At 45.2% G+C, this 17,571-nt stretch overlaps 1 protein-coding gene across 2 annotated transcripts; it reads left to right on the top strand.

Moving 5' to 3' along the window:
* The first annotated feature begins 3,131 nt into the window (after positions 1-3,131).
* On the top strand, positions 3,132-15,910 carry LOC143933540 (uncharacterized). 2 transcript variants are annotated; one of them, XM_077456454.1, is made up of 2 exons: positions 3,132-3,188; positions 14,118-15,910. In XM_077456454.1, coding segments are annotated over exons 1-2 (1,659 nt in total). In that variant the 5' UTR covers positions 3,132-3,187; the 3' UTR covers positions 15,776-15,910. The 2 variants fall into 2 exon arrangements, with proteins under 2 accessions (XP_077312580.1, XP_077312581.1); XM_077456455.1 differs by lacking the exon at positions 3,132-3,188 and adding an exon at positions 7,838-7,873.
* The last annotated feature ends 1,661 nt before the right edge of the window (positions 15,911-17,571 follow it).

Genomic DNA, 17,571 nt, shown 5'->3' with positions numbered 1-17,571 from the left:
GCCACAATCGGCACCTTTCAGGGGGGAGGGGGTGCAGTTACCTGGATAATCCAGGTAACTGCACCCACTTCCGGGCTAGCTCTCTGCGGAACGGGGCGTACGTTACGCCCCCGTTCCGCAAGCGCCCGCCCCCTTCAGCAAGTGCCCCGCTGCCTGCTGGGAAACACACAGCTCCCAGAGGCAGCGGGGACCGTCCGGATTGCGCCGCGCGGCTCGCGCATGCGCAGTAGGGAACCGGGAAATGAAGCCGAAAGGCTCCATTTCCTGATTCCCATACCCAAGATGGCGGCGGGACCCGGCAGCCGAGCGAGCGATCGGCTTCGGGTGCCGACATCGCGGGCGCGCTGGACAGGTAAGTGTCACTATTTAAAAGTCAGCAGCTGCAGTATTTGTAGCTGCTGGCTTTTAAAAAAAAAAAAAAAAAACGCGGAGTCCCGGTGGACTCCCGCTTTAACAGTAAGGACAGCTCAGTCTTGTGTCAGTGTCCCAGTATGTCCACCTGTGATTGGCAGCCCCTGACCCCTCCCTTCACCCTGCCTTTAACCATGCCCTTACCCCTGCCTATGCAAGACTCCACTGGGGGTGGATTGGGACGGATGCTCCGCATCCTGTGCTGGCACTGCCTGCTGATTGGCTTCTCCGCTGCTACCTCCCACACTGACACCAGCACCAAGATAGAGAGCACCAACACCAGCACTGAGATAGAGAGCACTGACACCAGCACCAAGATACAGAATGCTGTCACCAGCAAAAAGATAACTAGCCCTGACACCAGCACCGAGATACAGAGCATGGACACCAGCACCGAGATAGAGAACACCGGCACCAGCACTGAGATAGAGAGCACTGACACTAGCACTGAAATAGAGAGTACTGACACTAGCACTGAGATAGAGAGTACTGACACCAGCACCGAGATAGAGAGCACTGACCCCAGTACTGAGATAGAGGACACTGACACCAGCACTGAGATAGAGAGCACTGACACCAGCACTGAGAGAGTGCACTGACACCAGCACCGAGATAGAGTGCACTGTCACCAGCACCGAGATAGAGAGCACTGACCGCAGTACTGACATAGGGAGCACTGACACCAGCACTGAGATAGAGAGCACTGACACCAGCACTGAGATAGAGGGCACTGACACCAGCACTAAGATAAGGGAGCACTGACACCAGCTACGAGATAGAGAACACTGACACCAGCTACGAGATAGAGAACACTGACACCAGCACCGAGATAGAGAACACTGACACCAGCACCGAGATAGAGAACACTGACACCAGCACCGAGATAGAGAGCACCGACACCAGCACCGAGATAGAGAACACCAACACCAGTACCGAGATAGAGAGCACTGACACCAGCACCGAGATAGAGAGCACTGACTCCAGCATTGAGATAAGGGAGCTCTGACACCAGCACTTTAAAGCTCTTAATATATGTAATTTATACAGTTTTTTTTTTTTTTATCGCTTGAATTATTTTTCCCATTATGGACGTGAGTAGGGCCTCATGTCTAGGTTTTGCCTAAGGCCTCACAAAGCCTAGAGCCGCCTCTGGGGCCTGGTGAGGATGAGGAATGTAAATTTACTGTTAAGCCTCCTGGGCCCCGCGAGTCCAGCCGTGTCCCGACACACGCAGCCACATGCAGCAGAGAGCAGAGTGGGCGGGGCAGAATGCTCAAGTGCGCCTGTGAAGGGGCATCATTTTCGGCCCATGAGGAGGGTCTGGAGTCTGGAGAGGTGGTAGGAAGGGAGGGGGAGACTATATTTTTTCATTAGGATAATTTCGGCACAAAGAGAGGGGGAGCAATGCCAGGTTCAAGGGTGCAGAATTCTGAGACTTTTTTTTAGAGAGATTTAACATCACTTTCTGCCCTGCTGAAGAAATTTTTACAGACAGGAAGTGCAGGGAAATTATTTGAATGGAGCCTGGATTGACATACAAACCTAACCGAAGTTCTTATCCTTCCCTAATCCATGCAAAACTTTTTTGATTTTTTTTACACTACATTGTACTGAATGTAACCGGTAGATTTTATTGACAGTGTTTTTGTTTTGTTGTTCGAAATTAATATAAGCTGTTGCCTGGGTACTGTGCCACATGAGTGTGGTAATCTGTTGTTCAATGGCATTAGTTCATTTTTTTTGGGGGGGGGGGCCCATACAACATTTTGCTATGGGGCCCTGTGATTTCTAGTTACGCCCCTGCCCCAGGGGGCATGATATACATATCAATGCCGCCAGTCGCCCCTATTTACATATGAATGCCGGTAATTTACATGTAAACACAGGGTCTGAAGGTGAGTCATCTTTACACAACAATAAGGCAGAGCTGGGCAGCATTAGTAGCAGCACTTCACACTGAGATATCGGGACACAGCACAGGACTAAAACCTCAAGGGATGAGGGAATTTAAACCAGGATAGTTAGCAAGTACGAAGCAGCTGCTATGGGCCCCCCAACAATGACAGGGCCCAGGGCAGCTGCCCCTTTTGCCCTGCCTTAAAAACGGCCCTGATGGCACCCCACCGGTGCCAATGCTCTGGGCATGGTTAGAGGGGGATGATAGTCTCCTCACACCAGTTATATCAGCTGCCCAGGAACCAGAGATGTGGGATCACATGACCGCTACAAAAAAAGGTATTAACACTGCTATTTATTATAAACGTTCTGCATTATTATTAAAGTAGCAAACATTTTAATTGAAGCCACACTGCTAAGAGGTCAAGATACAACTGAATTTCAATAAAAGTCAGGGGGACAATCCAAAAAGCAGCCAATGCATTTTGGCGTCTAAAAGCGCCCCCCCCATAATCAAGGTTAGAGGGAACCTAAGACATCTCCATATCAACACAAAATCCTCTATATAAAACTAAATAGCCAATAGTATTGGAAGTATTGGGAGTTTCACAATTTTAATTCAAATGCAACATTTTAAGGACATGGCCTAAAACTACAATACTAACTTCAAAGATATTGAATGAAATATTAGTTATTGTTTGTGGTGGATGGCGAGCAGAGGTAGGGAGTCAGTCAGCAGTAGGAGAAATTAATCATGTCTGGGGCAAGCATGGATCTGTACTCATAAGGGTTAAAAAAAAAAAAAAAGGGGGAAGAGCCAATGTCACTTTCGTTTCTTTGTGCACGGAAGTAGCCAGACGACACATGCAGAGCATTTCTCAGTAAGTTTTTGCTTTAATATAAAAGTTTTCTTAGCTCTTAAAAGTTAAGCGATCAATATACAGAAGGCTGCATGATAGATCATATATGAAGTGTTATGCCCTGTACACGCAGTCGGACTTTCCGACGGAAAATGTGCGATCGGATCGTGTTGTCGGAAAATCCGTTCGTGTGTGGGGCTCCATTTGACTTTTTCTGTTGGAATTTCCGACAAACAAAGTTTGAGAGAAGGATCTAAAATTTTCTGATAACAAAATCCGATCGTTTAAATTCCGATCGTGTGTAGACAATTCCGACGGACAAAGTGCCACACATGCTCAGAATAAATTACGAGATGAAAGCTATTGGCTACTGCCCTCTTTATAGTCCCGTCGTACGTGTTCTACGACACCGCGTTCTGAACGATCTGATTTTCTGACAACTTTGTGCAGCTGTGTGTATGAGGCACAAGTTTGGGCGAAAATCCGTCAGAAAAAATCCAATGGATTTTTGTTGTCGGAATGTCCGACCGTGTGTATGGGGCATTAGAGTTAAGAAAGATTTGATGGGACAATACTTTTATGTAGAGCAGGGGCCTTCAAACTGCTCAGTACGAGGGCCACATTGTTTTTTATCTACAAATATTTGCAGGCCAAAAACAATCTCCATCAGACTACTTGCTTAAATCAGGGTCCTCATCAGAGTTTTCCTTCAATAAGGGGTCTCCATCAAAGTCCCTTTACATTAGGGCCCCCAACAAAGTACCTTTTTACATCAGGGTCCCCATCAGCGTCCCCTCACATCACAGCCCCCTGTATATCAGAGTCCCCCCTTACATCAGGGTCCCCCCCTACATTACCATCCCCATCAGAATCCAAGCTTACCCTAGATTTACGCTTATATCATGGTCCCCATCACAGTCCCTCTTACCTCAGAGACCCCCCTTAGATCAGGGTCGCCATGAGAGTCCACCTTGCATCAGCATATCCATCAGCGCCCCCTACATCAGGGTCCCCATCAGAGCCCCCTTACATCAGGATCCCCATCAGAGCCCCCTTACATCAGGATCCCCCCTTACATCAGAATCCCCATTAGAGCCCCCCTTACATCCAGATACCCATCAGAGCCCCCCTTACATCAGACTCCCCATTAGAGCCCTCCTTACATCCATATCCCCATCAGAGCCCCCCTTACATCAGGATCCCCCCTTACATTAGGATCCCCACCAGAGCCCTCCTTACATCCAGATCCCCATCAGAGCCCCCCTTACATCAGGATTCCCATCAGAGCCCCCCTTACATCAGGATTCCCATCAGAGCCCTCCTTACATCAGGATCCCCATCAGAGCCCCCCTTACATCAGGATCCTCATCAGAGCCCCCTTAAATAAAGCGACAATTCTCCCGCTCTACAAGACTCTGGTCCGGCCGCACCTGGAGTATGCTGTCCAGTTCTGGGCACCAGTCCTCAGGAAGGATGTGCTGGAAATGGAGCGAGTACAAAGAAGGGCAACAAAGCTAATAAAGGGTCTGGAGGATATTAGTTATGAGGAAAGGTTGTGAGCTCTGAACTTATTCTCTCTGGAGAAGAGACGCCTGAGAGGGGATATGATTTCATTATATAAATACCGTACTAGTGACCCCACAATGGGGATAAAACTTTTTCACAAAAGGGAGTTTAACAAGACTCGTGGCCACTCATTAAAATTAGAAGAAAAAAGGTTTAACCTTAAACAACGTAGAGGGTTCTTTACAGTAAGAGCGGCAAAGATGTGGAATTCCCTTCCACAGGCGGTGGTCTCAACGGGGAGCATCAATAGTTTCAAGAAACTATTAGATAAGCACCTGAACGACTGCAACATACAGGGATATACAATGTAATACTGACATATAATCACACACATAGGTTGGACTTGATGGACTTGTGTCTTTTTTCAACCTCACCCACTATGTAAATATGTAACATCATGATTACATAGTAGGTGAGGTTGAAATCAGGATCCCCATCAGAGCCCCCCGTACCTCAGGGTCCCCATCAGAGCCCCCTTTACATCAGGTTCCCCATCAGAGCCCCCTTTACATCAGGTTCCCCATCAGAGCCCCCTTTACATCAGGTTCCCCATCAGAACCCCCTTTACATCAGGGTCCCCATCAGAGCCCCCCTTTACATCAGGGTCCCCATCAGAGCCCCCCGTACATCAGGGTCACCATCAAAGCCCCCCGTATCCCCATCAGAGCCCCCCTTACATCAGGGCCCCCATCGGAATATCCCTCACATCAGGATCCCTATCAGAACCCCTCTTACTAAGTTACATAGATAGTGAGGTTGACTAAAGACACGTCACCAGTCCAGTTCAGATTGATTTAGCAAATAACACGAAATATGTGCTAGACAGCACTTGCAAAACAAAACAATTGCTGAAATATTAAATATTAAGGCTAGGTTCACCCAGCAGCTTTGTTCACCAGTGTGATTCAGGTGAAAATTATTACTTGAACCCTAAATCGCCCATGGCTCATTTAAAAAAACAGACTGCGGCCACCCCAGACATGTGTGAACAGCTCCATTTCAAGCCGATCCATTTCAAAACGCATTCCGATGCGCATATACGGTATGAGAACCAAGCTTAACAAAGATTGTGTAAATTACCACTTATAGACCACCCACCGTACATTAACTGCGGCAGGGTGGCCGCTCCGTTCCAGATCTCGTACCTAGTATGTGATCTGACATTTACGGTCTGGAGTGCTCGCCGCCACCGACCCACTCCCGCTATCATTATACATATTGGTAGCCCAGTGGCGGGTACCGCGGACTCGATGTCCGCTGGCGCCCACCAATCACACAGGATGCAGGCAGAGCGACAATCTGCCTATGTAAACAAGGCAGATTGTCGTTCTGTCAGAAGGGACTTCACTGATCCTGTGTTTCTGCTATGAAACACCCCCACACGCAGCGAGTAAGCGCAACTTATGCCGCGTACACACGACCGGACTTTCCGGCAGACTAGGATCGAAGGGATTAGTCCGTCGCAACAATCTGAACGTGTGTGGGCTAGTCCGATCGTTTTTTGAGGAAAAAAAAAAAATCAGACGGACCTAGAAATAGAACATGTTTCAAATCTATCTGACGGACTCAATTCCGACGGACTAAAATTGGAAAAAACGTTCGTCTGTGTGTTGGTCTGACGGACCAAATAAGACGCAAAGGGCAGCTATTGGCTACTGGCTATTGAACTTCCTTGTTTAGTCCCATTTACGTCATCACGTTCAAAATGAACGGACTTTCAAACGGACTTAGTCTGGTCGTGTGTGGCCAAGTCCGTCAGAAAGTCCGTCGGAACTCCGACGAAAGTCCGTCGGGAAGTCCGTCGGACCTAGTCTGCCGGAAAAGTCCTGGTCATGTGTACGCGGTATTAGGCATACATTCAACCCTTTGAGCGCCCGCCATGTTTACTCCCTTCACGGTCAGTGTCATTAGTACACACGTTGCGAAAATCGGACGGAAAAAATTTGTACGACGAGCTGTCTGACGATTTTCAGGATCGTTAGAGCGGTGCTTTCGACAGATGTGAACTCAACGTCCAATTTTTGTTTCATGGGTATGGTTTTTGTGCGACAAAAAAAAACGTAAAAAGCAAGACTACGCATGCTCAGAAACTAAAGAATACATACAAAATTATTCAACACATTACGTTAGGGGATGGATTTATGGCATTTTTATTAGTAATTTTTTTTATTAGTAATAGCGGATATCTGCGATTTTTTTTATCGTGACTGCGACATTATGGCGGACACATCTGACACTTTTGGCACCATTTTGGGACCACTGTCATTTATACAGCGATCAGTGCTATAAAAGTGCACTTATTACTGTGTAAATGACACTGACAGGGAAGGGGTTTAACACTAGGGGGCGATGAAGGGGTTAAGTGTGTCCTAGGGAGTGATTCCAACTGTAGAGGGGGCTGGGCTACAAGTGACACGACAGTGATCACTGCTCCCGATGACAGGGAGCAGTACATTACTATCCTGTCACTAGGCAGAACAGGCTAATGCCTTGTTTACATAGGCACCTCTCTGTTCTGCAGCTCCGTGACACGATCGCACCCCCCCCCCCCCAGGCTGACACAGAGCTTGCGGCAGGCACACGCGTCCACTAGGCATTGCCATTCTGCCAACCTATATGTATGTGAGGCAGACGGCAAGTGGTTAAGAACACCATCTGTAGCTGGTGTCTCGTGTCTTGATTGTATAGATCAAGATCTGTAGATCTACGTCACCTTGTTCAGAACGATCGGATTTTCCAACAAATTTGTGGAACCGTGTGTGTATGCAACACAAGTTTGGGCCAAAATCCGTCGGAAAAAAAAATTAGATGGATTTTGTCGTCGGAATGTCCGACTGTGTGTACGGGGCATTAGAAAGACCGCTGCACAAATACAGTGCGACATAAAATATTGCAACGACTGCCATTTAATTCTCTTGGGTCTCTGCTAAAAAATATATATATATATATATATATATATATATATATATATATATATATATATATATTAACAAGTGTCAGAAAAAGGCCTGGTCTTCAAGTGGTTAAACATTCCTGTGGCAAGCCTAGATCTCAGACAATAAGGTTCAAAGGGAGAAAAGTCCACTTTTCTACTTTTCTTTATACAAGGAAGTAGTTGTGACGCGGAGTGTCGTTTCTCGGTAAGTCTTTGCTTTAGTATTAAAGTTCTCTTAGCTCTTAAAAGACGAGAAATCAATATACAGAAAGGCTTGGTAACAGATCACATATTAAGGGCAGAGTTAGGAAAGGATTTGGTGGGACAAGACTTTACGTAGATGTTTCGTGTATATCAGGGGCCTTCAACCTTGTCACTACGAGGGCCATATTGTTTATTTTACAAATATTTTCATGCAGAAAACAATCTCCGTTATGGAGGCCCTACATCAGAGTCCCCCCTTACATAACGATCCCCATTAGAATACCCCTTACATCAGATTCCCGTTTACATCAGGGTCCCCATCAGAGTTCTCCCTTAAATTAGAGTTGCTATCAGAGTTCCCTTACATCACAACCCCCATACACCAGAATCTCCCCTTATTGTTATTGTCAGGGTCCCTATCAGAGTCATCTCTTACATCAGGATCCCCATCACAGTTTCCCCTACATCAGGATCCCCATCACAGTTTCCCCTACATCAGGATCCCCATCACAGTTTCCCCTACATCAGGGTCCCCATCACCGTTTCCCTTACATCAGGGTCCCCATCACAGTTTCCCCTACATCAGGGTCCCCATCACAGTTTCCCTTACATCAGGATCCCCATCACAGTTTCCCCTACATCAGGGTCCCATCACAGTTTCCCTTACATCAGGGTCCCCATCACAGTTTCCCCTACATCAGGGTCCCCATCACAGTTTCCCCTACATCAGGATCCCCATCACAGTTTTCCTTACATCAGGGTCCCCATCACCGTTTCCCTTACATCAGGTTCCCCATCACAGTTTCCCCTACATCAGGATCCCCATCACAGTTTTCCTTACATCAGGGTCCCCATCACCGTTTCCCTTACATCAGGATCCCCATCACAGTTTCCCCTACATCAGGGTCCCCATCACAGTTTCCCTTACATCAGGCTCCCCATCACAGTTTCCCCTACATCAGGGTCCCCATCAGAGCCCCCCTTATATCATGGTCTTGATTGAGAGCAGGTTCTCAATTTTTTGGTCGGAAAAGTTCAGATCGTTTGTACCAGTTCCGACATGCAAAATTCCTAGGCATGGTCGGAAAAAATTTGACGCATGCTCGGAAGCATTGAACTTCATATACTCGGCTCGTCGTAGTGTTGTACGTCACCGCGTTCTTGACAGTCAAAAGTTCAGAGAACTTTTGTGTGACCCGTGTGTATTCAAGTAAAATTGAGCGGAATTCCGTCAGAAGAACCATCCAAGATTTTTGCGACCGAAATTCCGCTCGTGTGTTTTTGCATTCAGCACAGCAGGCTGAATGAAAAAAACTAACAAAAAAAACTGACAGTCAGATTGCTGTACTAAGAAAAGTCATGTTAGTACAGCAATATGCTTGCTGTGCTATTGTGTTCTGATAAGGGATTCCCCCCCCCCCACCAGAACACACCGATCAGCGCTCGCATTGTCCATGCCAAATGGTTTCTGTTGAATTGGCCGATACCGGGGGATATTCGGCCCTGGTACAAGCTTTTAGATCCTCATTAGATTAACCCTAACAATAGAGTCCCCCTTACATCAGAGCCCCCCCTTTTATCGGGGGCCCCATCAGAGTCACACATCACACTTCCCCCTTTCATCAGAGTCCCACTACCCTGGGGGTACTGAAGCGAAGTCCATAGTCAGCCATCTGTGCACATGGAGGATACCCCACTGACCTTAGATGTGGCCCAGATAAAATACTAAAGTGGGTCGGATATGGCCCATGGGCCTTAGTTTGGAGACCCAGATGTAGAGGATATACTGTAAATGTTTTGCTCCATATTTCAGGATAAAACAATAATGATTTCATTCTGGCCATTAATTTGTTTCTAAATTATCCACATGCCGACCGGCTCTTGTAGATATACGTGGGCAGAATGGCACGGCTGGGCAAAGTAACGTATCCGTACATTACTTTGAATTTCCTGCCGTGCACGCGCACGCACGTGCGTCTGCCGTGAACTCCATGCCCGCAACACCCGCAGACTCGATGTCCGCGGGGATACCCACGATCGTGTCACGGAGCTGAAGAATGGGGAGATGCCGATGTAAACACAGCATCTCCCCATTCTGCCTAGTGACAGGACACCAGTCGTCTGCTCCCTGTCATCGGGAGCAGCGATCAGTGTCGTGTCACTGCTAGCCCATCCCCCAGACAGTTAGAATCACTCCCAAGGACACACTTAACCCCTCAACCACCTCCTTAGTGGTTAACCCCTTCACTGCCAGTACCATTTTTACAGTAATCAATGCAATTTTACAGCATTGATCGCTGTATAAATGACAATGGTCCCAAAAATGTGTCAAAATTGTCCGATGGGTCCAACGTAATGTCGCAGTCACGATAAAAATCGCTGATCGCTGCCATTACTAGTAAAAAAAATGCCACAAAACTATCCCCTATTTTGTAGACGCTTTAAACTTTTGCGCAAACCAATCAATAAAAGCTTATTGCATTTTTTTTTTAGTTTTTTTTACAAAAAATATGTAGAAGAATACGTATTGGCCTAAAATGAGGGAAAAAAATGTTTTTTTTTTTTATATATTTTTGGGGGATATTTATTATATCAAAAAGTAAAAATAATGTGTTTTTTTCAAAATTGACGCTTTTTTTTGTTTATAGCGCAAAAAATAAAAAGCACAGAGGTGATCAAATACCACCAAAAAAAAGCTCTATTTGTGGGGAAAAAAGGACGTCAATTTTCTTTGGGAGCCACGTCGCACGACCACCGCGCAATTGTCAGTTAAAGCGACGCAGTGCCGAATCGCAAAAAAAGTGCTCTTGTCTTTGGCCAGCAAAATGGTCCGGGGCTGAAGCGGCTAAATGGGTGCAGGCTGTTAAAGTGGAAATAAACAGTGAATACCTCCTAGTAAACTATAGGAAGACTAAGGCCGCGAACACACGGGCGGATTATCCGCCCAACTTAGTTCGTCAGACAGTCTGACAGACAGTCCGTCCAACTTTTGAATGAACGGACTTGACCACACACGATGAACGAACAGTCCGCTGAAAACTTGCGCGATGACGTGTACAGCACGTACGACGGGACTAGAAATTCGACGTCCAATACACTACAATGCAACCTTCGCCGTCGAAATCCTTTCTGAGCATGCGCCATACTTAGTCCGTCCAACTTGCCTACTGACGAGCAGGCTGTCCGCTGAAACCAAGTTTGGACGGACAATATTACGGAAATTCCGTAAGACTTTGTTCGTCAGACAGTCCTCTGAAAAAGTCCGCTGAAGCCCACACACCAGCGGATTGTCCGCTGAAACACGGTTCAGCGGACTAAGTTGGGCGGACAATCCTCTCGTGTGTACGCGGCCTATTGTGCAAAACCAAAGTGAACAGCTAAAGCAAATCCACGCAGACCGACAGAAGCTGCAAAACATAAAAAAGTGTTCCCACACAAAAAGCAATCAAATAAAAATAAATATGTGGCACTAAGGTAAGGTGAGTGGTCAAGCTGAATAAAATAAATAAACAAAAGAATCAGCAGTGTAACATCACCAGACTGACTAAATCCATATGATAAAAGAAACCAATAATCAAACATAACCAATATAGGCTGCTATGGCCATTTATACTCCAAAATTAAGGTGTGGTCTCATCATTTTAGAAGGGTAAGAAATGGGGATGTTGGAGTACAAGTGGTATAGCAGTAAGAGGCAGGTTGGGTACCTCTGAACTACACTGGTCATGTTTAGGAGATATTTACACAACATGCAGCCGGTGACGTACACGGTGCATGCACTCTGAAGGGTCGTCATACCACGCAAGCCCTGGAGTGACGTCATTGCAGCCCCAGCCACTCAGAAGGAAGATTGGGTGAAGATGGCAGTGCCAGGGATAGCGCTACACTGGGGGGCTCCATGTGCAGGTTTGTCTGTCATAATGTGCTAGTATGCGGTGCATACTAGTACATTAAGACTTAAACCTGCAGAAGGGCCCATTGTTTTTTTTGGGTTTTTTGGTTGTCTTCTGTAGGTTTACTACCGCTTTAATTGTTTTGTGAGTGTAATATTTCAACTAAAAAAAAAAATTATTTCTATTATGCGAATGGATGAATTATGAAGAAAGCTGCAGGAATTGTCTGACATATGAACTGCACGTTATCAGCAGCTCACTGTTATATTATTATATTGCTTAGGCAGCCCATACATTTAACATTTTTCCATTCAACCAGTGAGTTGAAGGTAAAAAAAAAAAAATATTTAATTTCCCACAATTTCCCACATTCACACATTTAATGGGGGTGGGGGTATCCTCCCTGCTGTGATATGCCCCATACACACGATCAGACATTCCGACAACAAAATCCATGGGATTTTTTCTGAAGGATGTTGGCTCAAACTTGTCTTGCATACATCTTGTCGGAAATTCTGAACGCGGTGACGTACAACACGTACGACGAGCCGAGAAAAATTAAAGTTCAATAGCCAGTGCAGCTCTTCTGCTTGATTCCGATCATGCGTGGAACTTTGTGGGTCGGAATTGTGTACACACGATCGGAATTTCCGACAACGGATTTTGTTGTGGGGAAAAATTGGAGATCCAGATCTCAAATTTTGTGCGACGGAAATTCCGATGGAAAATGTCCAATGGAGCCTACACACGGTTGGAATTTCCAACAACAAGCTCCCATCGAACATTTTCCGTCTGAAAATTCAACCGCGTGTACGCGGCATAATTGTGCTCTGATGGCAAGATGCCTTAGCCCTTGTACACACGGTCGGAGATTCCGACTACCAAATCCGTTGGAGTAATTCCGACGGATTAATTCCAGAAGAGGTCCGAAAGTGATGTTGCATACACACGGTCGGACTAAGTTGTCGGAAAATCCGATTGTACATAACGTGATGACGTTATTTTGTTAGACAGGACTACTTTCAGGCTAGTGGCCAATAGCTTTGGTCTAGGAATTTGATCTGAGCATGCTTGGCACTTTGTCCATCGGAGTAGGCTACACATGATCGGAGTATGTCCGATAGGAGCATTTTGTCGGAAAATTTTACCGGCAAGTTGAAAAACTTGGCCCGTCGGATATTCCGACGGAAACAGTTCGATGGAGACCACACACAGTCTGAATATCCGACAAAACGGTCCGATAGGACACATTCCGTCGGGATCTCCGACCGTGTGTACAAGGGCTAAGAATACTTTTGATCAGAGTTGCTGGCTATAGCCGGCAGCACTGATCGATCGGGAAAAACTTACCAGGCTAGTTGTAAAGAAGTCAAACCAGGGGGGGGCCTATACAGTGCATGGGTCGAAATTTGGCCAGTCCCTGCTGAACAGTCCAAATTTCAATGTATGGCCAGTTTAAAGGAATAGTGCCCCATCATTGGTATTATTTGGAGGATTAGTGCCCAACATTGGTATATAGTTGGAGGTATAGTGTCTGTCACTGGTAGTAGTTGGAAGTATAGTGCCCATCATTGGTATGAGTTGGAGGAATAGTGGCCCAAAATTGGTATTAGTTGGGGGAATAGCGCCTCATCAGTAGTATCAGCTGCAGGAATTATGCTCCACTGTTGGTGCCCAGTGGGAGGAATAGTATCCCAAGGGCCAGATTAGGGCAATCAAAGGGCCATAGTTTGGAGCCCTTTGATTGGAGGACTAGTGCCCCATCATTGATATTAGTTGGGAGAATAGTGTCCCATTGATGCTATCAATAGAAAAGTGCCCCATCAGTAGTATCAGCTGCAGGAATTATGCTCCACTGTTGGTGCCCAGTGGGAGGAATGGTATCCCAAGAGCCAGATTAGGGCAATCAAAGGGCCATAGTTTGGAGCCCACTGTTATATAGGAATAAGCATGAACTCTCCACCCTAAACTCTGTACAACAAATGTGCTGCATTATTTAATGTTGAGCAATTTTTTTCCAGTGCTTCAAATTATAGATTTTTTTTTTTTTTTGTGAGTTCCCCTAACACCAGACTCTCTATCGGGTCTAATCAGTATGCTCCAGCTCCACTGTTGGAAGGAATTGGGCCTTGTAGCAGTGGGAGGAATGGTGTCCCAAGGGCCAGATAGGGGCAATCAAAGGGCCGAAGTTTGGAGACCACTGCAATATAGGAACAATCATGAACTCTCCACTGTAAATTTTGTAGAATGAGCACCCTTACATTTGTACAATGTGCTGCATCTTTTAATGTTGGGCCTCTTTTTCCAGTGCTTTATAATTATAGATTGTTTCTGGGGCTTTTTTTCTTTCAGTGATGGCGGCTGCTGAACTGAAGCCCGAGGTGAGGTGTTCCATCTGTACGGACATTTTTACAGATCCCGTCACCCTGATATGTGGACACAGCTTCTGCCAAGTTTGCATCGCAAGGACATTTGACTCTCAACAGGACGGGGAATACTTCTGTCCAGAATGCATAAAGAAATTTGGGAGACGTCCAGAATTAGAGAAGAATCCGAGATTATCCAACATCGCCAACTATTTCCATTCGGTGGAACCAAAGGGAGACCAACCTGAGAATGTCTGCAATTATTGTGTTGACTGTCCTGTACCCGCTGTTACATTGTGTCTACCCTGTGAAGCTTTTCTTTGTGATGTGCATCAACAGGAACACAGCAAGTCACCAGAACACGTCCTCGTCAATCCCACCACTTCCCTGGAGGACAGAAAGTGTCCCGTCCACAAGAAGGTCCTGGAGTATTGCTGCATTGATGATGGTACGTGTATCTGTGCTCACTGCATGACCACAGACCACGATGGGCACAAAGTGAACACAATAAGTGAATTTTTGCAGCAACAAATAAAAAATCTAAACCCGATTCTGGAGAAATTGTCCTCTAAGCAAGAGGAAAGTGAAGCAATGCTCCAGAGTCTGCAGGATCACAAGATGAAGATAGATAAAGAGGCAGATGGCGTAGTTGGGAAAGTCAATGCCATAATGAAAGACATCAGGATAAAAGAAGAGGATCTAGAGAAGAGAGTACTGACTGAGGTCTCCAAGCAACAAAAACAGATTTCCCTCTCAGTCTCCAATGATATCCAGCAACTAGAAAACGAAAAGTTTAAAATAGAAGAGAAGATCACTCAAATTGAGGAGCTGAGTAGAAATACCAACCCAATATCTGCCTTACGGACTGCAGGAGTTTTGCTTTGTGTCTCAGAGGAGGAATATAATTTGGACGCAGGGATGGGTAGAGAGATGGTCCATGAAGCAGGTGATCTGGATGAGCATGTGATCTTAGAGACTTTGCATTCTGGGCTATCAAACATTGTGGTGGGAGCTGGAAAAGATGTCCACATGAAGGATGTTCTGAAAGTTTTACACATAGGAAGTAGTAGTGATTCCAATGAGCGTCAGATAGAAGTGCCACTCGTTTTGGGCCAAGGAAACAAAGCTAGTACCCCTTTGCTCATCTTTGATTACATGGATAATCACTATGATAATGATTATGATGATGATAATGATTATGATAACGACTATGATAGAGATGATGATTATGATAATGACTATGATAATGATTACAATAATGACTATGATAGAGATGATGATTATGATAACGACTATGATAATGATTACGATAATGACTATGATAGAGATGATGATTATGATAATGATAACGACTATGATAATGATTATGATAATGACTATGATAGAGATGATGACTATGATAGAGATGATGATTATGATAATGATTACGATAATGACTATGATAGAGATAATGATTATGATAATGACTATGATAATGATAATTACTTTAATAATGACATTGATAATAACATTGCTAATAACTTGGGTAATAACATGGCTAATGACATTCATAATGACATTGATATGACTTGGAAAATTACATTGATAACGACATTGATAATAACGTTGATTATGACATTCGTGATGACATTCATGACGAGATAGAAAATGACATCTATGGTGACGTTGCCTGGTGATTACGGTGTATGCATTCTAGATTTTTAGTAATTAAAAACATTGAGAAAAAAAAAAAGATAATCCACAATCCTTCTGAGAGAATAAAAATGGAATTGGGGGAGACTTGTTCATTCATTCATTCATTCATTCACTGGTAGCCTTCATTTTTACGGCAGCCAGAATAGCAATTCCCAAATCATGGAAGACACCCGCAATCCCTTTCGACTTGGTTAGAAATAAGTTGACATGGATCATGGTAAATGAACGCCTTTCGGCGATCCTACAGGACAAACAAGCTCAATTTGACAAAGTGTGGGAACCCTGGATAAGATATTTGTCAGACCCCCTGTGAGATATCAGGGATTCCCTAAACCAGGGTTTCTCAACCAGAGTTCCCTTGGGTTCCTCTAGAGGTTGCTAGGGGTTCCCTGAGCAATGGTTAATTCCTGCCTCTCAGGTAAGTTCTCAAGGACACCATTGATCTTTTTAGTAATTCTTCCCAATAACCGCAAGTGTAAGAAACATCCTTTGCATTGATCATCACACTAATGTATGATGAGTTGTAGATTTTCCATTTTTAGCAGGGGTTCCCCAGGACCGGGGAATTATTTCCAGGGTTCCTCTGTGTTGAAAAGGTTGAGAAAGGCTGCCCTAAACCAACCTAAGGGAGTAAACTTCTCTTTTCTCTCTAAAATTTCTTTTTTCTTACTTCTATTCTTTCCCTTTTTCTTCCTCTGGAATTATTTATGGTCTTGGCAATCCCCCCCCCCCCACTGGGGTGAGGGGAAATTGGGGGACCGGGTGATAATTACCTCCTAGATTACAGAAATGTTAATTGGTTGCTTTATGCCCCGTACACACGGTCCGACATCAAAATCCATCAGATTTTTTTCCGACTGATTTTGTCCCAAACTTGTCTTACATAGTTTAGTAAGGTTGAATAAAGACACCAGTCCATCCAGTTCAACCTGAGTGAGTGTCTACAATTGTCCCTATCCCTGTACATTGCACACTCACATCGGTCCCTGCCCTCAATGAGCCCACAATCCAAGGTCCCCATTCATATCCTAGGGCCAATTTTGGACAGAAGCCAATTAACCTACCTGCATGTCTTTGGAGTGTGGGAGGAAACCGGAGTACCCGGAGGAAACCCATGCAGGCACAGGGAGAACATGCAAACTGCAGGCAGGTGGTGTCATGGTTGGGATTCGAACCAGCGACCCTTTTTGCTGATGGGCGAGAGTGCTAACCACCACACCACTGTGCCGCCCCGTCTTGCATACACATGGTCGGACAAAGTTGTCGGAAAATCCGATCGTTCTTAACGAGGTGACATACCACACGTACTTCGGGACTATAAACGGGCCAGTAGCCAATAGCTGTGGTCTCTTAATTTATTCTGAGCATGCACGGCACTTTGTCTGTCGGAAATTGTCTACACACGGTCAGAATTTAAATGATCGGATTTTGTTGTCGGAAAATTTAAGATCCAGCCCTCAAATTCCAAAGTAAAAAAGTCCGATGGAGCCCACACACGATCGGACTTTCCGACAACACGATCCGATCGCACATTTTCCGTCGGAAAGTCAGACCGTGTGTACATGGGCATTAGTGTTTAGTTCTTTCCGGAATTGCAATAATATAATAACAGATGTGCTAGCCGGAAATAAATAATTCACTTTTCTGTAACGATTTTGTTGTATACTTATACTGAGATATGGCAAACAATTTATGCCAACATGTCAAACATGTTTTGCAACTTTCAATAAAAACCATTGAAATAT

This window comes from Lithobates pipiens, unplaced genomic scaffold (assembly GCF_037356315.1).
Source record: "Lithobates pipiens isolate NorthernLeopardFrog02 unplaced genomic scaffold, aLitPip1_a1.2 Scaffold_27, whole genome shotgun sequence".
NCBI lineage: Eukaryota > Metazoa > Chordata > Amphibia > Anura > Ranidae > Lithobates > Lithobates pipiens.
The sequence above is the reverse complement of the archived record's forward strand: the minus strand, read 5'-3'. Positions and strand labels throughout refer to the sequence as shown.